The 23,558-nt window shown below is 39.1% G+C and overlaps 1 protein-coding gene across 2 annotated transcripts; it reads right to left on the bottom strand.

Annotated features, from left to right (window-relative positions):
* Positions 1–1,472: 1,472 nt before the first annotated feature.
* LOC306848870 (lysine-specific demethylase 5B-B-like) lies at positions 1,473–23,105 on the bottom strand. 2 transcript variants are annotated; one of them, XM_079383638.1, is made up of 28 exons: positions 22,779–23,105; positions 19,693–19,770; positions 19,088–19,210; positions 18,684–18,854; positions 17,862–17,918; positions 15,928–16,071; positions 15,435–15,528; positions 15,155–15,273; positions 14,711–14,869; positions 14,430–14,549; positions 13,253–13,411; positions 12,952–13,133; positions 12,227–12,389; positions 12,034–12,153; positions 11,686–11,880; positions 11,071–11,252; positions 10,678–10,802; positions 10,111–10,261; positions 8,563–8,677; positions 8,061–8,431; positions 6,322–6,460; positions 5,994–6,173; positions 5,418–5,576; positions 4,858–5,331; positions 4,422–4,518; positions 4,124–4,296; positions 2,494–2,721; positions 1,473–2,417 (listed from the first exon to the last, which is right to left on the bottom strand). In XM_079383638.1, the coding sequence occupies exons 1-28, from the start codon at positions 22,929–22,931 to the stop codon at positions 2,283–2,285; spliced, it is 4,566 nt and encodes a 1,521-aa protein (XP_079239764.1). In that variant the 5' UTR covers positions 22,932–23,105; the 3' UTR covers positions 1,473–2,282. The 2 variants fall into 2 exon arrangements, with proteins under 2 accessions (XP_079239764.1, XP_079239765.1); XM_079383639.1 differs by having other exon boundaries at positions 4,422–4,494.
* Positions 23,106–23,558: the final 453 nt, after the last annotated feature.

Below are 23,558 nucleotides of genomic sequence, written 5' to 3'. Positions count from 1 at the left end.
AAAAGCGTTTTTCAAAAATGGCTTAGTGCATGTGGCCTGGCCCTGGCCGCCACTACTTAGGCCAATGTACTTAGGCCAGGCCTTGATTTATCCTCCGTATACTGATGTTGCCTTTCGTAGAGACAGTGAGGGGGACGGATCGGGTCACTATGAATCTGGGGGGGTCATGTCCCCCCGTCGCTAGTGCCATCTGCGCGCCTGCCACCCAGCACCGCCCTAGACAGCAATCCCAAGTGAAGCTGTACACAGAGACCCTCTGTCGCCCTCCCATGTCCCATCTAGTCTTCCGTAGGTCTTCCCTTCGGATGTCGGTCCAGTGCGAGTGCTTGTGATTCTCTTTGATGTTTGATGTTCTTCAAGCCCTTACTTTTTGATATCAAAAATAGCCATTGTAACTAGTAGAAATCCAATTCCTGATATCAAGAATGAACATTTTCACTAGTAAAAATTTAATTGTTGATATCAAGAATTCATATCCTGTGAAGGAATAGTGAAGTGACATACTGCCAAGTATGGTGACCCATACTCGGAATTTAACCCATCCAACGTGCACACACACAGAAGTGAACACACACACCGTGAACACCCGGAGCAGCGGGCAGCCATTTATGCTGCAGCGCGCCTGGGGAGCAGTTGGGGGTTCGGTGCCTTGCTCAAGGGCACCTCAGTCGTGGTATTGAGGGTGGAGAGAGCGCTGGACATTCACTCCCCCACCTACAATCCCTGCCGGCCCGAGACTCGAACCCGCAACCTTTGGATTACGAGTTCAACTCTCTAACCATTAGGCCACGAATAGTGTAGGGGTTCTGTTTGTGATGTCACAATGAAGAATTTAGAACATTACTGGACTAGTCAAGAGTCACGTGACTTCCATCAGAGTGAGAGTTTGAGGTTGTTTTTCTAGTTTATGTGACAGTAAGTCTGGAAGTGTGAACACTATCTATATACAGAATAGTGTAAAAAATATTTTTGCCTGTTTTTCATGTTTACTTTTTTTTTGTTTTTGTTTTTTAAAGTTATTAGAACGAATGTACCACTGTAAAAACGTTCCTGCTATTAGTTATGACAACTTACATTTTGGCTTAATTTAAGATTTTAGATTTATTTGAGATCTTTAAAACCCAAGTTAACTAAACTTATTTTAAGTCAAGCATGAATAGTTTAAGTTGAAACAATGCATTATTATTCTATTGTTGAGTTTTTAAGTCGTGAACAGGTTTAAAAATGATCTTGTATTATGGCAATATCAACGTAGGCACTAGAGCCCAAAAGAATGCTTGGTTGAGAGCATCTCTGACTCTGAAAATAGAAAGATTTTAAAACTAATAAAAATGGCAAAAGCACACAATTACTAAAATGAAAACAAAAATACTATAATAGTAAAGAAATAATGCTAAAATAACACTGATCAGTATAAATAAATCAGATGCAACAACACACCAGTGATCAGTAAATGAAGGGAAGAGAATTTGTCTGATATTAGAACAAACTTTTATTCCACACTATAAATTGGGACATTTTTTAACAAGCTAGTCAAACCCCAAACCCTAACACCCCCCACCCACACCCTTCAAAACGGCTTGAGCATATTTTGTGGCAGTTCATTACACTCTTCTGTCTGCTACAATTCTGATGTGTGTGTGTCCGTTACATATCCTGAATATCTGACCACCATCTCTAAAAGCACCAGCACAACCGAGACCGCCGAAACCTCCTGAAACTTACAAACAACATTATTGCTCCGATAAATAAAACTAATCTACAAAAGGAAATAAAACGTCACAACGGAGAGAATCCCAGATGCCTGTGTACTAAAACGACAAGTTTCCAAAAAATAATTTCTCTGTATTTATTATTTTTTGTATTTGGTGAAAACTGTTAGTTTGTCCTGTGTTGTGGCATTTCTGGCCGTGCATGCAGAAGAGACGACCCTCGCTGCGAATCACAAGAGTGTCCCTCCTCCACGCCAGAAAGCAACACAAACGCAAACCCATGCACCGCTATATTCATTCAGCTTTTAGCATATTTATCATTGTTTTAGACAATCACAAACAATTCGACAGAAGGAAAAAAGCTGTAAAAATACAAAAAAAAAAAAAAAAAAAAAAAAAAAAAGACCAAATAGTATCATTCAGGACAATAGAGTCAAACAAGGAGTAAAATAGCACCGTTGTTACAAAGGTCAGAGGTCATAGATTAGGGAACGGGGAGGGTCAGTTACACATCCAGGAGAAGGGATGGAGGAGGATAGGGTGGGAGACCAGTTGCCTCCCTCATCCGACTCACTTCCGCCGGCCTGCGTTGGTTGTGCTGCAGGTCACGCACATGTAATCCTCCTCGGCTGCTAGTTCTGCTGATACTCCCACACATATCATATGGAACCAGCGGTTACAGCAGTCACACTGAACCCAGTACACCTAAAGCAGAGAGAAAACGGTCAAAACACATGCAAACACACACAGACACACTTAGTCGCTACGTTCACTTGCCCACCTCTTCCCCCTCCGGCTGGAGACAGTCCTCTGCTGGACACTGGGTCATATCCTCTTCAGAGTCTTCTGACTGAGACACATCTGACGCAGAGACAGATGCCGCTTTCCTCTCTCGTCGCTTCTCTGTACCCATCCGCTGCTTTTTGCTTTTTGGCTTTATCCCTCTATCCCTGATCTCAGCCTCCTCTCTGTTCATTCGCCGCTTTTCGGCTGAAGTGATTGCATCTCCCTATAGAGGGCAAAAAGGAAGACAGAGAGAAGTTATTAATTTTAATTCTTAAACAACTTGTTAATCATTAAACTACTTTATTCAGCAAGAATGCAATAAATTGTTTAAAAAGTGACCATAAAGACATTTAAAGAAATGTTACTAAGATTTCTATTTTAAATAAATGCTGTTCATTAGAACTTGCCATTCAAAGAATCCTGAAAAAAGTATGATTTCCACAAAAATATTTTGCATTAAATGTCCAAAGGGATTGAATAAAGACACCAAATTATATATAGTTATATATAGTAAATGACACAATTTTCATTTTGGAAACTATATTCCTTTAACTGATGGTTTAAAACTCCTTAAGAATTTTTATATATATATATATATATAAAAATTCTTAAGGAGTTTTAAACCATCAGTTAAAGGAATATAGTTTCCAAAATGAAAATTGTGTCATTTACTCACCCCCATATTGTTCCAAACCTGTATGACTTTCTTATGTTGAACATAAAAGATGATGGAAGAATACTGCTAATCAAACAGTTGACTTCCATTGCTATGGAAGTCAATGGGGACCAAAAACTGTTTGGTTCTTCAAAATATCTTCGGTGTTCAACATTAGAAAAACTCAGGTTTGGAACAGCATGCATGTGAGTAAATGATGACAACTTTAATTTGTGGGTGAACGATTCCTTTAAAACAACCAGCTGAAAAATAAAAATCACAACATCCAAGTTTGTTTTGAAGAAAGAAAGCAGCTTCAAAGTAAAAGACTGTACTTGCATGAACAATGCATCATATGAAACAAATAATGTATTAAAATCAAAAAGCAACAGTACAATATACAACTATTGACTTGTTAGTAATAAGTATACAATACAATATATTTGAAATTTTTTGCAAAATATTTAATTCAGTATACATTGTTTGAGAGACCACTGAATTGAATCATGTATATAATTCATGCTTTATGGGAGTGAGAAGTGCTGCTTTTGCCTTGATTCTTGTATCCATAGTAACAGCAAATTTCTTTTGATTGGTGGATTCAAGGAGGCGTTTTCTTCAGGAATATGACCAGTGTAGATATCAAACACAAAGCTGAAATAACACTGACTTTTGGCTTCTACAGAAGCATATAATATTGCTGATCTTTGAGCTCATTATACATACACACATATACGTGTATATATATATATATATATATATATATATATATATATATATATATATATATATATATATATATATATATATATACACATACACACACACACACATTATCCCAATAGAGAAACAGATCTTTTACTTATAATTCCTGACAGTTCTTCTCAATCAGTGACTGAACTTTAAGGCTGAACTGAAGGCTGCTAACAGCCTTAAAATAGAAATGCATGCACAGCCTCAAACTCCTTACCTCTCTCTGCGGTGAGGAGTGTTTTGCTGTGAGGTAGGGTGGGTGTTCTGTGTGGGACGTGTTTGTGGTCGGGGGGCCGGACAGCAGAAGTCTGTAGAGCTGCTGGGTCTCAGGGACAGAAACCTGCAGGAGCAAACCCTCCACCATCAGTTCCTCCACCTCCGAACTGAGACCTGGAACACAGACAGAGTTTCATTTTATAACATAAGCAGTCATCCTGCTGCTTTAACAGCCTGCACAGTGATTTTCAGAAAATAGTTTTTCTTTGAGTTTGCATGTGTGAGAGAATGATACAGACCCTGGAGAGGGATACAGCGCTGCTCTGTGTAAAACACCGACTGTTCTTGCCCAGAAACACCCCAGTCCTGATACTGAGAAGGAGATCCACACAGTGGCTACAATAAAACAATGACTCTTTATTGATGTGTAATAAGCAAAATTGACATGACACACAGCAACAACTCAAATTGAACAACTAATACTTATTTAAAACAAACAAACAAAAAAACGTGATGTAAACCACAAATTTGGGAGAAAAAAAAAAAAACTATAATAAATTCTATAATATTTTTAGAATTGAAAACAAAACCAAATTAAACCAAATTTAAACAAGTCAAATAAAAAGTAAAATAAAAAAAACTAACAAAAATAAAGTAAATCAAAACAAAACCGGATTCTCATCTTTTAGGAAACAAGACATCAAACTGCTAACAGTCTGTGATATAATGTCTAACCTTTCTTTTGTGCCCAGTTGTCCTGTGGCTCTGTGTAGCTGAAGCTCCTCTGCAATCCTGAGAGGTCAGCGAGTGATCGTATGAGTCTATGACCTCTCGTGCCCGTCGCTGCCAGCTGCCAGTGCGTTCAATCATATAATGAAGAGCGTCACCCTCTGGGAGGCGCACACAGATCCGCTGCAGTGATGACCACAGGGTCTGGATCTTGGCCAGTGGGGGTTTTGTCGACCGTAGACATAACGGACACAGCCAGGCTTCGGGGTCGAGGGGATCGGAGGGTCCACGTACACACACGCTGTGGAAAGCATCTCGACACAGCTCACACTGCAGCATGGCGCCCATGGGTGGTTTCTGACACACACACACTTTGAGAGCAGCGCAGTCCGCTGTAGGCAGGAGCTTTGATTCATTAGCTGCACGAAGAGAGCATAGCGACTCCAGCTCTTTTAAACGAACCTCAGCCAGAGTAAACATCTACGAGAGAGAAAAAGAGAACGAATGAGAAAGAAGCTTTTCGTTTATCTGAAAGTTTTCTGGAATGTACTGTATAGCGAACTCACAGCAGACGCAGAGTCTTTGCTGTCTGAAAGTGCTCTCTCAACATCACTCATGCTGTCCAGCTTCACAAGCTTCTTCTTCCCTGATGACACGCACTCTCCCTTCATCTTCCTCATCTTCTTCTTTAAAGAGCTGCCCACTTCCCATCGGGGACACAAGACCTGCACGAGTGACCAGACCCATGAATTACCTCGACAACAACCATTTATTCAAAATAAACTTTCATTATGAATTAATGTCATGACAATATTTACAGGCCATATTTCAAAACTAAACTAATAAAAAATATGAAATTACATTTAGCACAAAAACATTTTTTTTAAGGAAATCTCCAATCCTCATTCATAGTGTAATGTTAATAACTAAAATAAAATTAAATAATTTCAAATAAAAAGTTAAAGTTTGCTTTTATTTTTTTTAAATAATTGAGAGAGGATGTTTATTATATTTTATTTTATTTGTACTTTTCTTTCAATTTGGCAACATTTAAATTGCTAACCTCTAAATCACTTTGAGGATTTAAAACATTTTAGAAGTGAATATTTATAATTAATTTAATATGATATGAGCAGTCTAACCTCCAACAGCGTGAAAGGAGAGTTTTTGATGAGGAAGATTTTAGCAGCCGACTCTTTCCAGGCCTGCACCTCTGATACCAGAACCTCCAGCTGGTCCAGAGGCTCCAGTCGCACAGGAATAGCATGAGCTCTCAGAACCATATCAGAGAGCGAGCTGAGAACCAGAGTCTGACCTCCAACCTGCCAGCACAAACAAAAACACAAATGATCACAAACTGCCATTAACACTGCAGACAGATAAACCTTCAAAAACATGAACATGAGACGGTACACTGGCGTGTAGAATGCATAAAAAACTACAGAGTTCATATAATGTAGGGCACTCAACCTGTAAATCCTCTGCTTCCTGGAGCCATTCTTTAGCCCTGTTCACTGTGTCTTGCAGTAGCAGGCAGTTTGGCAGGTATGCTGGTACCCCATCCACCTGAGTCAACACAGAACTGAGTGTCTCTAAACTCTCTGGAGGCCTAAAAGAAAAAGTGAAAACATTAACAAATTTCACTCAACCCGTTACACAATCACTTTGTGGTGCCTCCTGCCGTTTCTCAGCACGCACCGCAGGAATGAATTCAGTCTCATTCAAGGGCTGCTTTGCATTTCCAAGCCTCCAGTTTACCCTGAACTGATGCAAATGCTCATCTGTTGTAAAAAAGGAAGTGGTTCCCTAATTCAATCATGACTTGGCTATTGAAATTGATCTTAGGTTTTTGTTTCGTACAAAGTCACTCTAATACAGCGTTTCCCAATCCCAGTCCTCATGCCACCCCGCTCTGCATATTTCGTATGTATCTCTTATCACGTACGACGTTTGTTCTATTCGACAGTAAGTGCCCTGCAAAGTGGACACCACCAGATATTCCTCCATGATTCCAGTTCGAAATGATGATTCTAGTGTAGATGTTCCATTCAAAGGGCATTAAAGTGTGTGAGACGTGAACTTAAATTGCATTTATTGACAGAGGTATATTATTTCACACTTCTCTAATATGTTTCGTCTGTGAGTGAAGACACTGCAGGCAGCGGCGCAGAGCAAATCCATGAATGAATGTTCCGAAGTGAAATAAACTTCAACGGATTTCCCCTGCTCAGGGAGTAGGGAGCAATGAACACTGTATAGGGATCATATCAATCGGAACACAGTTGATGCACGTAGCTTTCTTCTAACAAGCTGGTTATCTGAATCAGGTGTATTAACTAAGATAGACATGCATAATATGCAGAGTGGGGGGGGGGGGGGCAAGGACTGGGAACCGCTGCTTTAATAGATCATTATGGCTTGAGACAGAGCTCCCACTGCAATGGCCACATTGTTAACTAAGAAAAAAGTTTGTTAATTGAGCTTTAAAACATACATAGACAGATAGATGCATAAATTTAAACAAAAATGGCAAATGTTGACTTGAAATACTAAAATAAATAAATAATAAAAATGGTAAAAGCACATAAAACTTAAACTAAAAAAACTGAAATATCAAAATAAAGCCAATTCAAAAATATTAATAACCAGTCTAAAAATATATGACTACTATTGTTGCACATTATGTTTGCAGTGTTATTTACATACAGATGTTACTTGACTAATTTTTGTTTTTTTTTTCCCACAAACTCAGAGTAAAATTAAATGACTCGTTTATGTTAGTTTTGTAGACAAATAAATTGTGCTTTTATTGACTGATTGTCTTTTAAATGGATGAGTTGCACTGTACAATAAAGGGAAATATTCAAAAAGCACATGGGGACTCCTGCTAAAAACATCCCAGGATGCACTCTCCAAGTTGGGTGAGATAACTTGAGGGTGCAAAGCTGTAATGTAGCCCCAAATAATTTCAAAATGGGTTGTACAAATAAATAAATTATTTTACACATTTATAATATTTTCTCAAAATATAAGTGGATCTTACAGCTGCCTTCATATTTCAGGAAGGGGCTTCTTTATATTTGGGGGTCTGTGATATCAAACAGTTCATCTCCAAAAACAGTATCAACTCCAAAGGGTAAACAAAGGGTATCTTGGGTAGATTGACGGTTGTTATCTGTGCAAGAGTCTTCATTTAGTGTTGCTCCCACCTGGCCTTCAGCAGTGCCTGCGCTTTCTCTTCCAACTCCTCTGAGATTGTGAGCAGTTCCTGAAGCCGAGCCATCGTGCGTTCAGTGGAGGGATGCGGTGTCAGTCCGACCCCTCGATCGATCAGCCGCCGCATGCAGTCCAGAGAGAGACCACAGGGGTTCGATACCGGATCCTCTGCCTGCTGAACTCCGGCCATCCATCGGGCCTGTTCCAAACGCTCCCGCAGCAGCGGCAACTCCGGAAGACACACGTCAAACTGAGAGCCCTCCTCCAGCAAGGACTCGATCTCACTAACAGAATCTGCGCTCACTTCATCAGAAAGAAGCTTCTCACAGTGTTGCTGGAAATCCTCAATGCTGTTCAGCAGCTCCTGAGAGAGAGAGTTAATAGCTTGTATTATATAAGCTGTTTAGAGATGAACTGTGCCTCAATCTTCAGTAAGATTGCCTGCATCTTACACGACTGTGAGTATGTGTGTGTGTGCATGTGTGTGTTAGTCACCTTCAGAAGTGGTGCTTGTGTTAGGCTGCAGGGCAGGTTATAAAGCTGGCGGACAAATGATCTCATTTCATCCACTGTGAGCTGATTAGGAGAATTACCCCCGCCTGTGCGGTACCTGCAGACAGATGACGACAGACAGACATAAACAAATGCATGAAATAATACACAAAATCACATGCCATATGTGTTTCGGCCGAACCAAACCAGTGTGTAAAGAAAAACAAAGCCCACCACACTGGAAATTTTCCTGAAATGGTAATAAACACTGTAAGCTGAAGTACTTGTATAGTGAGTGTGTAAGGGGTCATTATTGCACCTCTTTGCACTATTTTTCTTCAAGTATGTGTATAGATGGTTGTCTTTGAGGGTTGAAATGCACCTCACTGTTTTTTTTTTCAGCAACTTGCGTCATGAGCTCTGCCATTTTTAAGGCCGTTAAGTGTAAAGGTTTCCACAAATTGTTTCCACAAAAATATTAAGCACAACAACTGTTTTTAATAGGGATGTCTTGGGCCAATCAAGCATTTTTTTTAACTGAACGGTATCGGCTCTCCTAAGCCTGATCCTTATTTTATGTCATGCCAGTGACGTGCAGTAGGTTGCAGTATTCACCTTCCAGTAGATTTGCCAACCACCATTAGAAGGAAAAGAGGACACGCAAATGCAAATGTTCAGCTGCCAATAAAACCAAAAGAGGAAGAAATGAGTGTGTGCGAGACGCGCGAGAATCAGTGAGGTCTGTTCACACTCGTTTGAGCTTCCGTGTTCAGTATTTGATGCGCACTTTTGTAATGATCACTTCATTTATCGGTTAGGAGACATCGTTGCCATAACGCATTGCTATGGGTTGCATCTTGCTTCGGATTTGACTGACAGACTGGGATTCTGACACCGTGAGCTTCATGCTTTCTAATCATATCTCCACTTTTTTACCTTTATTTTGCAATTATTCTGCTTATTGTATAAAATACAAGAAGTTTACATCAGTAGCCCCATATTCTACCAATGTCTTTATACAGTGTATGCAGATATATAGGGAGAATGTATTTTATATATGTATACACACACACACACACACTTATATATTACTTGTACTCTGTATACGCTGGATTGATTTAAATAACTTTAATGTACATGAACTGTGCTTCGAACTCTAGGAATATACAAGTATTGGATCGGGACGCAGTATTGGCAAATACTCAATATTCACTGACCTGGATTGGATCAGGGGCACAAAAAACCTGATCGGGACATCCTTAGTTTTTAACATTGATATGAAGAAAGAAGCACCAAATCAGCATATTAAAATGATTTATGAAGGATCATGTGACACTGAAGTCTGGAGTAAATTGCTGCTGAAAATTTAGCTTTGCCATCTATTATAATAGAAAAATGCAGCCTTTGTGAGTATGATACTTCTTTCAAAAACATTTAAAAAAATCTTACCAACCCCTTAGGTTTTAAATTGTATTGTAACTGTAGCTTGTTTGAGTAGACTTCATTCTAGTCTCTGTGGTTTTTAGTCTCTGTGGTTTTGTGTGCATGTACCTGGTCTGCCTCTTGCCATTTAGCAGTTGCTGAGCAACAGACGAGCATTTCTCAGCATCTTGAGTAACCAGCCTCAGTTGACGTAACAGATCGTTCTCTGGGAACGATTTCTCGGCAGACTCCTCCAGAAGGGCGCGAAACACGGTGACATCTACAGCGATAGAGAGAGAGGTGCCAATGAGAGGCCAGAAACAGAAGTGAAACTAATGACATGGTACTCAAACGCAATTAACTTGATTGTCCATAAAAATTCGATTGTGAAAAGTGGGCTATATTAATATTAGCCTCTGCAGAAAAAAAAGAGGAAGATGTTAATTTTGCATAGTACTTGTTTTTTTTCTAATTTATCATATCTTGCCAATGACTGTGCATCTTTTTGATTTCCTGATTGTCTTCAATTAAGTAATTATAAGGGGAATTTATCATCAAGTTTATACATTGTGTATTAATAAATAAAATGTTAACATTATTATTAATAATATTTATCAAAACTACACATGCTGAAAGTGGCTTCTAATTCAGAAAGATGCTGGTATCGGTTTTGGAAATGTTCAGAATGACACTCACTGCGTTTCTTGTCAAGCTTCGCTTCCATGACCGCTGTCACTCGTGACGCCCACTCATCATAGGATTCCGCCCTCTGCCGCACAGCGTTCATCATGGGGTAAAGGTCATCCAGTGTGAAACGGTAACTGTGTGGTTGAGCATTACATTGAGGGAAACTTTCACCAGAGCTTCACTTAAGAAAATGTTTTTTTCCAAAGGCACAGCCAACAATTTCAACACTATATATTTGAATCTGAAGCACTGATTAGGAGTTGAACCACTTCAGTGATCCAATCAAAATGTAATTATTTAATTTGATTATGATTAAACAGAGGCCAATCTTTAAATAAGGCCAGCTCTCGTATCTTGTAGCCTGATCATTGAGGAGTAGCAAAAGCAGAAGTGGAGACTCACTTGAGTGTGTAGTTGGAAACTGGGCAGGAGCAGAGGTCGTGGGCATGGTGTAGACACACCTGGACTCCTGGTCTGCAGGGACAGGTGAGAGCAGACAGGTAACAGGTGGTGCGACACTTTACGCACTGTCTCTCATCATCTGCCAGCAGGTTGTATTCAAACAATTCACAATGAACCACCCCCTATAAAAGGAGAGAGAATATTATCAAATTTTCCTTTATAGATAAGTAGAAAAAAACTGCATGTATATTATACAAAATGGCACATTCAGACATTACGGACATCTCTAACCTATTAAAATGACCAATTTAACAGACCACCATTAATTTTTGGTTGTCAATGTTCATGGAAATCTGGAAAAAGCTATATAATATAATGCTATTTTATAATGCAAGTAGATAGATAATTTTATTGCACATATAAAGTCCATGAAGTGTGAAGATCATTGTTTTAGTATTGCCTTACAGCATATTTTACTACACACTTCCATATCTGTTTGTTTTTCTCAGAGTGAGAAGACTAAGGAGCACGGTTGAATAAATTTACACTATAGTGTCATCCACACAAATGGTGTCTCACACACAGATTTGACAGGTTTTGTTTGTGTTCTCTCACCATCTTACAGACTTTATCCCGCAATTCTCTCTCATCTTTGATCATGAGCTGCATGTCTTTCTGTACGGCTGACGCCAGAACCACGTCCAGGGAGTCGGCTTTCGTGGCCATATTACACACCATCTCATCATGAGAGAACACGCAGTAACGGTGCAGCAGGCGGTAGTGATCCACACACTGACGTCCCAGTGTCATCTGCAAACCAAATTTACAACACAAATCAGGAAAAAGAAAGAAACAATTATAAATATTCATATAAATTAAAACTCTGCATACTCATAGCTATGAGACCTGCTCAAGAATATCTACATTAATAACATTGAGTGTAACAGCAGAACTGATCCTCACCCAGTCCACTGTGCAAAAGTTCACAGCCTCTGCAAAGTTGAAGCCCTGGTTGAAGCCGCTGTGATAGGACCGTGGGAAAGTGATGACGAACTCTCCTGCGCACTGATTGGTTCTGTAAATCTAAGAAAGAAAGCCTGTGTTACTCACAGGTACTCCATGTGAGCATGTGATTATGTGTATAAAAGTTACTCACTGGTACTCCGTGGGCCATGAGTGTATTGGGGTTCATGATTGTGACAAGCTGGTGTAGAAGGTCTGGCTGAGACTCAAAAAGTTCTGGGGCCAGTTTCTTCATGACTGCTTCCAACTGTTCAGCAGCAAAGCCAGGAGCACCGTACCAGGTCTTGGGTTCTCCCCTAACACATACAAACATACAATGACGGTCTTCACACATACAATACCATTTATTTGATCAAAAACACAGTAAAACAGAAATATTGTGAAATATTATTACTTAAAATGACTTTTCTATTTCAGTGTTTTAAATTGACATATTTCCTGTGTAATGATAGTGCTCAAGAAACATTTCTTAGAATCAGTGTTAAATTGTGATACAGTTTTTTTTCAGCATTATTTGATGAATAGAAATTTCAAAAGAAAAAGCCTTTATTTGCAAAATAAATCTTAATAAAATGTCTTTACTGTCACTTTTAAATCAATGCAAAGCATGCGTGCTGAAAAAATCTGAATAAATATTACTGAACTGTACACAAAGTAACAATCATATCAGTCACAGATATTTTTATATTTTCTATAATAACACTCTCCTAGGTAACTGAATTTTTATTTAGAGTAGAAACCAGATTTGAATCAAAACATTGTGGGGGAACAGAAGTACAGTGAGTTCAGTCAGTGCACTATATATAGCACTGCTACACATACATATATCTGCCTTTTATTAAGCCTATCACTTATTACCAGTGCAGGTAGTTGATGGAATAGCTCCAGTGATCCTCAATGTGCCAGCAGAAAGACGAGAAGCACATGCCCACGTACAGCCATGGCAAAGTCATGCCACATATATCAGCAGTGACATGAGTCAGCACTGATGGTGTCATCATGGCCATGTTATTCAGGTTCCAACCAGAGCGAAGATATTTCTATAGCAATCAATCACACCACAGAATAACAAAATCAGTGAAGGAAACAGGATGTGCTACATATAAATACATGTCGGAAATTGTGATTAATATCTCAAAGTCTGATATTGCAGTTGTACCTCATCATGCGGTGCAACCTTAAACTTTCCACCCATGATTGGAAAACCGCTTCCAAACTCTTTCGAGGCGATGTCAGCGCCATATTCCACTGTCACATCCTCCTCAATGGTGCCGACCAACCTCCAAAACTCTTTTTCTACCAATTCGGTGGGAACCATCTAAAACAAACCAAAAACAAATTTACATCAATATCAGTGCTTATGTGCTTAAAGGTGCAATAGGTGATTGTCTTCAGAAAAAAAAATAGTTATTCTGGTTGAAAGTCTCTTCACATCCTGATAGCAATCATTAAGTTAAGTGGTCTAAATGTATTTATATATTCTGTGGAAGGAGTAGGACCAAGAAATGTTCGTCCAATCAAAACGCTCAGTCTGAGCGTTTTAATTGGCTTCCCTACCTGCCTGTGAACGTATGTATTTGCATATCTCTGCTCACCCTGTTTGCGCAGACACAATATGTCATCAGCGCATTCACGCACGCTGTGCAGACAGAGCGAGAATGGCAGGCAAACATCAATAACCCGATCGTCCTTCCTGGTATTGTAGTACTTTTACTAACTGTCTTATAAAGTTTTCTCACCGGTGAATGACACATGATGTAGCCCAGCGGTTCCCAATTTCAATCCTCGGGCCCCCCGCTCTGCATATTTTGCATGTCTCGCTTAGTTAACACACCCGGTTCAGATAACCAGCTGCTTAGAAGAGGGCTACGTGCATGAACGGTTTCCTTTGACATGCTCCCTACACAGTGTTCATTTCTCCCTACTCCCTGAGCACGGGAAATCCATTTAAGTTTATTTCACTTCGGAACATTCACTCAGCACTTATGACTTACGGGCGAACAGAACAACCTTCGGACATGATAAGATATACATATGAAATGTGCAGAGCGGGGAGGGCGCGAGGACTGTAATTGGAAACCGTTGATGTAGTATTGTAGTAATTTAATGTTGTCTCTGGTATTCTGCTCTTTGAGCATATGTGCGTTCAGGGGGCGTGCCTTTAGATGGCGATTGCAGGGAGGGTGGGACGTTCCCTTTCAGTGCTCAGGCTAAAGTTAGCATTTTCCCATATCTCCTATTGCACCTTTAAGTTTAGTTCATTGTTTCAAAATTAGATTTGTAAATATATACTCATGAGATTCAATGTCAGGGTCTCAGTAGGGATTTGTACATACATGAACAGGCATGTTGAAATAGTCTGACTTGAAGGAGTCTGCCATTTCCCCAAAGGATTTCAGAGAATAGTCCCTGCGAGCTTGCTCGAAGCCAAACGCATCCTGAGGTTTACAGCACTCCTGCAGAAACACATAATGAGTCAATCAATTGTTGTAGTAAATCAGATTCTCTAAAAATGCAACATTGACTGTTTTTTGAACAGTGCTGATCAGAATCAGTTGCTGCTTTTACTGACTTTTAATAACGATCAAACACTGTTATTGTTTACTTTATAGCTCACCTGAGCCAGACACTTAGGGCACCTCCAATCACCTTTAGGAACTTCACCGAGAGGCGGGATCAAGCAAAAGGTGTGGTAGCTGTCATCACAACCGTCGCATAACAACAACCGTTCCTCTTCGTTCCCCTTTCCACACACTAAACACATATACAGGTCCACCTAGAGAAAGACAGACAGCACTATGATATCCCAACCATGTAAACAAAGTTTTAGCTACACAATTTATTTGAATATAGCTTATAGTTATTTAATATTAATAATTTTCCCCCACATTACAACTTCACAGTACTCATAAATGTTTTTTTTTTTTGCTTAAATGGTTTACAGCGATTGGTTTCCTCACCTGAAATGAGTTAAATGAACTTTGTTATGGTTGTGATTTACATGTGACAGAAAGGTTCAGCAGAACATACATTTGAATAAGAAAGAGGGGAGGAAATTTACCATGCTTACTGGAGGAGGGGGGATGTTTTTCTTGTAACGTGATTTGCTTTTCTCTGGTTCAGGATTCATCTCTTTTATCTCCACAGGTTCCTGCTTCACCTGTATAGGGATCTCTAGCTCTAATACACACATACAAATGCATTTGTTCAGATAAAGACACTGATTTGATTAATAAAGTTGTGCTAATCACGTTTACTTTGCTTGACTATAAATATTGCCTAATGAATACTGGCTAATGATCTGAGTTATGTGAGGTTAGATGCAAAGGTTAGGTGCTCACCTGGTTCAGGCTTGGCAACGAATGAACCCATTCTTCTCCTGAGATTGGGCCTGTTGTCACATCCCTCACCTCCCTCTGACTTGACACAGCCTGACTACAGACACAAAAATAGAAGCATGTGAGTTAAAAGAAAAAACATCTATTGAGCACCAAGAATGATTTCGGAAGGACACTGAAGACTGGAGTAATGACTGCTGAAAATTCAGCTGTGTCATCATAGGAATAAATTACTTTTGAAAATATATTAAAATAGAAAACTGTTATTTTAAATAGTGGTAATAATTTCAAAATATTATTATTTTTACTGTATTTTTGATCAAATAAATGCAGCCTCTGTGAGCATCTTTAAAAACAAAAAAATAAAAATAAAAAAAATAAATAATAAAAAGGACATACCGTATGGACCGTTAGAGAAACAAAACTGTGACAAATGGAGGCAGAATGTGATTATAAACCTACAACATAGTTGCCCACTCACAAATGGAGTATTCACCTCTGTTTTCATCCTCTTGGCTCGTCTAGCAGGTGCGCTTGTGTCGCTGGGCTGAACGTGAATATTTTGTCTCTGCAGCAGGTCATGGGGTTTATACTCTTTATCTTCATCATTTATATCCTCCACTGATGCCTTCTGCAGACACTGAAGAAAACACAAAAAACAACTCAACTGGTTAAATATGCCCTTCACATTTAAACTTACAGAACATATAAAATAAGAAAACTACAATGCGCTCACGTTAAATTAATGCAGCACTTAAAAGGTATAGTTCTCTCTGAAACTAAAATTTGTCATTTACTCAGACTCATGTTTTTTCAAACCTGTATGACCTTCTTTTTTCCTGTTAAACACAAAGGAAGCTGTTAGGCAGAAGGCCCAAGCTGCTCTTTTCCATAGTGTGAATTAAATTTGAGAGATACAGATGCATATTAAGATTTTGTACAAATACAATATTTCAGCCTTTTTCCTCACACTAAGGTAAAATACGGTTTCAGAAGAGTTGCATGAACCCTTTTAAGACCCTAATTTTTGGAGCTTGACAGCCCATGGAAAAGAGCAACTTGGACTTCTGCATAACATCTCCTTTTGTGTAGAGAAAATCAGTCATGAAGTCATTACAAAACTCAATTCTACATGAACTATCCCTTTAAAAACTGGTGTAGGATAACAGTTTTTACTAAGAAATTGTTAGAAAATTAGCTATTTGCTAGAAATGGCAAATAATACTTTGAATTAAACGTTACATTTTCCAGTAGAAAGACTGTAATGGTATTTTTGTTGCTAATCATGCTCCAATGAGCTTTCGATTTAACTCCAACAAACTTCGGAAGATCATTTTTACAATGCTTGAAGTGTTATTTAACAATAATTTAAGTCTGTTTTTAACCAAGAGAAATGTTTAAGATTTCAATGTTTAAAAATGCAATGAAAAGTCAAAGGTCATTTTGAGGCCACCTCAGGGTTCTCCACACTGGAAACTGAAACTTCACACTTCACAAAATTCCTCTAAATCACCGTCATCATTTCCCTCCACCCCAAAGATAAGCTATACTAATGTGTGAAAAACCTGTTAGCCTGGCTATAAAGAGCGTTACATCTGTGAGTGCATGCAGGATGAAATCCTCAACATTCCCAGTTACACGGCATCCAAACTGTATGACGCCTGCTACCACTATCAGATTACAGATTAACGTACAGACAGAGGATAGAGGGAGGAGAGAGAACAGCTGGAGGTGTAAACAGATTAGCGTGAACAGAAAGCAGGTCACAGACTCTGTGGGTTGAGAGGAGGAGTGGGAGGGGGAGGGGAGGAAGAAAGGATGCGGCAGAAGTCAAAAAAACTAAAACATAGAAAGAGCAGCAAATGAGAACAAAGACTAGAGTAGTAGGGGGAGAATAAAAGCAACCGTCACGGCAGGACGGCTGGGGGTTTGGTTAGGGTCAGGACAGATTGAATGCTGTCCGTCAAAGAAACACTAGCTTGCTCCCATTTGTCACCCAAACTCAAAAATAAAACAAAACACTGGGTTAAAAAAATAAATAGACACACACACACACACACACACACACAAACAAACTGACATAAGCAGCAAAAGGAAATGTTTACATATCAAACATAAAGGGATAAAGAACCGAGAAATATATAGTGTAACACATTCATAAAAGAGTAACAAACTACTGTAATAACATAAATCCATACATTTAAAAGATGGATTTTGTGATTTTCAGAGAGCAGGAGTGCATTTCAGTATGGCAGTAAGAGCCACAGCGACTACTAAATGAAAAATTAATTTCCACAGTACACATAATTTGTGTACACAAATGATACAATTTGCATTGTTAAAAGCGCTATACAAATAATAGTGACTTGACATAATAATATCACATCCTGTCCAGATTTAAATAGTCAGATGGGGAAAGTAGAAACGTACCTCCTCCAGCCCAGGAGGTGCCACAAAACTTGTCAATTTGGCTGCAAGGTCAAGAGCCTGATGTGGAAAAGAGCACCAAACATTACAAAGAAAATGCCAGTGATCTCTGGGTCAGAGATCACAACATCTCTAACAGAGATGTCAAGCATTCAGTCAATGGAAAGAAAATGAGTTAGGCTCCAAGATACTTTTCATATTCAAATGCTCCTGCACGTGATCACTGACTGGATTACAAAATGATGAAATATGTTTGAAAATAATGACATATTATATACTTAGATTATATTGTATATGCATTTCTCTATAGTCTATACAATTTGTTGTGATATGTAGCCTAAATGTTAATGAAATTATTAAATATTTATATATTTTATATAAATATGATTAAATTTATTAAACACAAATATATGATGGATTCTTCAATCTATGAAAGGTAGCAGCTTACAGTGTGTAAAATGTTATGAATACCATTTTGTGCATTTTGCTAATTGATATTTGTCTCTAAAGACAAAAGTAATTTGCAACCACATTTAGCAGAGGCTGTGGCACAAAGAGCAGTAACACTAGGAAGATTGGCACACAATACAGAAAACAAGCAGCTAAAACTCAAAACACACTTAACCACATATTGCATTCATAAGCACAGCATACTCAATCAGACCTTAATATGGACACGAATGCCACTTACCCTAAAAGCCCAGCTTTAACACTGCAGACTAACTGTAACCTAACTCCTAACCCAAAACTCCTGCATGACTGCTAAAAGCTTTATGCAGAGTGTGTGTGATATATTGATCTGATGTGTTTATATGTTAAACTCACCAGCAGGTTTGTCCCAGACTGGAAGAGGTTGTATGGATACAGGATCCTCTCGTAATGGGCTCTCAGGTGGGACCCCACAGCTTTGCCTGGGGCAAACCCCATTGTCATGGCAATCTTTGTCCATCTCCTCTCTCTACAAACCAAATCGAATCCGCCCTCCTCAGCAACTAACTGGCAGATTGAGAAAGAAAGTGTTGGACTTTATTGCAAAAAGATAATAAACATCCAATGCTTTTGTTTTACTTGGTCAATAATAAAGAACTCAGTGGTTACATTAATTACTCTGTGACTCATACAGAGATGAGTAACAGGTTTCAACTAACAATACTGAACAGAGTCATTATTGATTAGACATATTGACGTATATAGTTGGATAAAGAAGCCTGAATGACAGACTCACTCACTTTGTTGAGCTGGTACAGATCGAGGATCTTCCGCTCCACATGTGGAATTTTGAGTGTGCATCCTTGTAGTTCCCAAAACTTGGCAATCTGGTCCAAGAAGTTGAGTTTAACTCTGGTTTGAGCCTGTAGGAAAGGGGGGAGGGTGATTGAAGAGCCAAGAAAAAGAGAAAATAAGATTCAGCAACATTGTGAATAGTGCATGTTAATTATTAAGCATCTCAGAGATGGTGTTATTTTAATATCAGACATTTCAAAAGATGCAAATTCTGCTGACAAGACTGTGACCATTGACCTTACAATGCACAAACACGCACCCTTTGGTTTTACTATATTATCTCATTCACACAATGGATTTTCAATGGAGGTGATAATATTTGCTAAACCCTGACCCAAAACCTAACCCTGTGACAAACCTTTTGATATCAATAGACGATATGACAGATCTGTGAGTTTCTCCAAACAGTGGGCACTTCAGATGACCTCGCAAGTTAGTTTTCAGCATGTCGCACTATATTTGTGGAGATATTTTAAAATGTTGGGCCCTCACAAATGTAGGCAAGTTTGTGCAAACTAGTTTCTAGCTCAAAACAAAATTGTAAAATTACCTCAAGCTCATTGAGTCTCTGGATTCGTGGAGTAAAATGAAGTCTGTCAACATCACATGCAAATGGAGGCTGCCAATCCTAAACACACACACAAAGTAAACATACAATTAGTGGACTTACATTTCTCTTTTATTGATTTTACAAATGGCTTGATTTCTGAGTATATTTAACTTCAAAACGCAATTTCATAATTGTGCAGCAAAATCCAATAGGGATCAATGAACCAGTTGTACAGTCCAGTGCATTCTACATATATTTTTAGCAAAGCTAAAATTTCCACAAAAACAAACCCCATCGACTACAAATCTAAACAGCATAATGTGTCCTTGAGTTGAGTCTCCAACTCATTACTACTGGGGTCAGAAACACAAACATGGTCAAAACAATATGAAAACATCATATTCATCTTTAGCTTTTTTATCTTCTAAATGCATTAGGCTTTGCAGGTTTGTGATGTGAATTCATAAACAATGTCAACGTGTTGGCATGCACACAAAAACATGGAGCTTTTGATTAGGTGGTGACTGTTTTTCACGTTTATAGATAAGACTTTCATACTAAGGCTACTGGACACAGATAATTTAAACGGACACACAAAATGACCTACCCAAACAGCAAGTAAATACACATTGTTGCCACAATACATGTTGCCTGAGCCATTTTATTCAGATTACATTAGGCTAGCTATATCTTCTTATGCACTAGATATTTTCTTTGAATTCATAGATTTTAACAAAGGATCTGAAAGACAACCCTGTTCAAATACGACTGGATCTTTGTGGTTTGTGGTCTAGAATTTTGTTAATGTGTGTCTGCTTAACAGTGGCTGAATGTGAACTAAAAAGCACACGTTCACTCACACGCAACCTGCTGTAGATGGCTAAACGGCTGAACTGTGGTTTTTGTTCAGCCTGGTCACCTATATAAAACCTTTTCAGTCCAAGTTTAACATTTTCTTTGTATCCTGCCTCCCATAACCACATGCTTACAACTGCATTCAGAAAAACAGCAACACATATGCAATCATGTCTCCAGATACATACAAAGTAATTAACAATTTGATAACGGAGACCAGACATTACCCTCTTGGAGTCATCTCAGGATACAATGAGCACAATCAAAATGAGCTGCAAAACCTCACATTTAAGCCACAGAATTCAAACTGTAGCTTTCATACATTTATAATAATTGTGTAATTAGCACATAAAAGTTTTATTTTTACAAAAAAATAAAAATAAAATCTTGCCTCATAACACAAATTGCATATCTAAAAGGCACACCATTTGTGAGTCTGTACAATAAATCACTAGACATGAGATCATACAGATTCGTGCCCCATACGAACAATATGCACCATAACCCGTATCTATTACCTCAGCTACACATAATCAAGAAAATGAAGATAAGTTCTGTGCATATTAAACCCGTTTACCACATTATTTCCTTGTTTGCTGTTCAGGCAGCATAGTTACAGAAAGACACAAAATGGCCAGATGGTTCATTCACTCCATAGCTCGCAACATGGAGGACGCGCCCGGCCCGAGGACTTCATCTATCCATCAATCCATAGGGTTCGGGACCAGCTTGTGAGCCGAACAGAGCCGGTGAATCACTTCACACGGTCCAAATACTTTAAAACGTGCCAGAATCCAGTGCGTCTGTGATGGTGTTGGAAACCAAGAGGCCATTTGGAAAACATTCTCAGCTTTAAAACCCTTGTGAGATTAAAAACCCCACCAAAACATTACTTTTCTGGTTATTAACATCGTCACTGATACGAAGCCGTCGTCCTATAATGATGCTTGACATGTTTTGCCAGTTAATCATCGCTTGTTTAACGTAATTACGCTTTCTCTGATGCGTGAATCACGTCCCGTAGCTGCGAGTTTATTAGATTCACATCAAACCCGAAGCAGAACCAGCGGGTCCGGTCCAGAGCGCCTCATGGACACAACAGACGGAGCGAGGATTGGCAAGCATTTAAAATGGCATGAAACCTAGATATAGCTATAAACAAAAATAATGATTGTAAAGTACATATTCGGTCTGTCAGACACACAAAACCATCTTCAGAGATTAATAAATTATAATATTCGTGTCTCGTCTAATGTTCACATAAAACATAAAGACACCATCAGACCCACTGAAACCCTTCAAACTGGTTTAGACAGGTTCGGATTCAGATTAACGCCGAAAGGCTGAACCGGATCATTTTGCTATTATGTGAACTACATTTAGTTGCTAGGTATAAACGGTAATTAATTAATTGTATTATTTTCTAATCCGCACACAACCACTTTTGCAACAGAACGGATTCGTTTTGACCAGAATATATATGATATAACTATATAATGATGGTATAATTAGTTTATATTAACGGTCTTCTCATTAAGATAATAATGCAATTAAAAATAACAAATAAAACTCAATTTATTAATATATGTGTAGCCTGTTTAAGTCAATGTGCTATGGTGAAAATGAAAGGAAATGTTTATTTCCGCATTGGCAGGTATCTCCTGCTCTCTTTTGTCTATCTGTCGACATTATATTCTCCTTAAAACTACACGCAACTCATTAAAAGCCTTTTTAATCAAATGATGAGGTAACGTTGGGGGTTTCTGTTCGTCAATGAAGATGCAGAAGCAACTATACTAGTATTAATAATTCAATATCATAAAAAGATAAACAATATTCTATATTCACGATAAACACTGACAATCAGCAAACTAAAGGGTAAGTAAATGTGACGCTTAATCCCGCACTAGAACCGAGCCAGGCCGTAAACTACACGCTCGGCGACCATTAAGAGATATTTTTCTGTATAATATTCACACATCCGCGACGTTTGCGGATCCTGGGCGACGTTATTGTGCTCATGGGTCAGAAATCCGGGTCAGGCGGGTCAGCAGGTCGAGCACAGACCCGGCAAAGCATCGGAAATTCAACTGATATGATGCCTATAGCTACACACAAAGCGGTTCGGCAGTGCTGTCACTGCGCCGCCATGTTGAGACATTTCCCTTTAAACCGAACTCAGAATCACTCCGCGGATCCGGCCCGGTTCAGACCGTCCGGACAGCACTCACCGGCGGCGGTCGAACCTTGCAGATCCCGGTTTTCTCGGCGATGGGTCGGATTTTATTGATAAACGCAAACGGGTCTGCAAATTCCTCCAAACTGGGCTCGAACACCGGACACTCAGGCGGTGGGGTAAACTCGGCCGGGCCCCGCTGGGTCATCCTGCAGGTCCGGTTCCGGAGCAGAATCGAGTCGCTCAGCGAAGCGGAGACAGAACTTCCTGGGATCTGCAACACGGTCTGTCCGTCCTTACTCCCCCAGTCCGGCTAACACTTGAACAACACGAACAATCAACACACAAACACACACTCACCGGGACGTGACTGCTCTTAGGCTGAGACCACATCCGCTCAAAAATCTAGAGACAAGGCGAGCGTGTCCACTCATTTATAGCTTTGAAGAATCACTTTAAAGGGACAGCCGGGATATTTACGTTTATTGTTGAATTTTTTAAACCGTTTGTCTTCTAGATGTGTAACGACTAAAGCTCGGAAATACGTTGTTATTCGTTTACATTATTGCAGACGCTATTCATGCTCAAGAAACAAAGTAACATGCTCCTCACATTTACGTCGCATTCAAAGAAAAGTTCGAGCTATACGGTTATTTACGGTTTACTCTATAACGAGGTGTTATTTTAAATGAAAGACTCACATTTTTAGCATCTTTTTTATTTTCAAGGAAGTCAAGTTCATGTTACATGTGCCTATGTACAAATAGGGCCCAGAGTAGAAGCAGTAACAAGGCTTTACTAATTCAAAGGCACTGTCGAGTTGTACGTTTACGTC

This window comes from Barbus barbus (genome assembly GCF_936440315.1).
Source record: "Barbus barbus genome assembly, chromosome: 29".
NCBI classification, from domain to species: domain Eukaryota; kingdom Metazoa; phylum Chordata; class Actinopteri; order Cypriniformes; family Cyprinidae; genus Barbus; species Barbus barbus.
Note: the sequence above shows the minus strand (reverse complement) of the source record. Positions and strands in the feature narration are given on the sequence as shown.

Coding starts and splice junctions, on each gene's coding strand:
- LOC306848870 (XM_079383638.1), bottom strand. CDS start 22,931: ATGACCCAGCGGGGCCCGGCCGAGTTTACCCCACCGCCTGAGTGTCCG. Junction 17,919..18,683: donor AGTCTGGGACAAACCTGCTG/GTGAGTTTAACA, acceptor TTTCCACATCAG/GCTCTTGACCTTGCAGCCAA. Junction 15,529..15,927: donor CCAAGAGGATGAAAACAGAG/GTGAATACTCCA, acceptor TTGTGTCTGTAG/TCAGGCTGTGTCAAGTCAGA.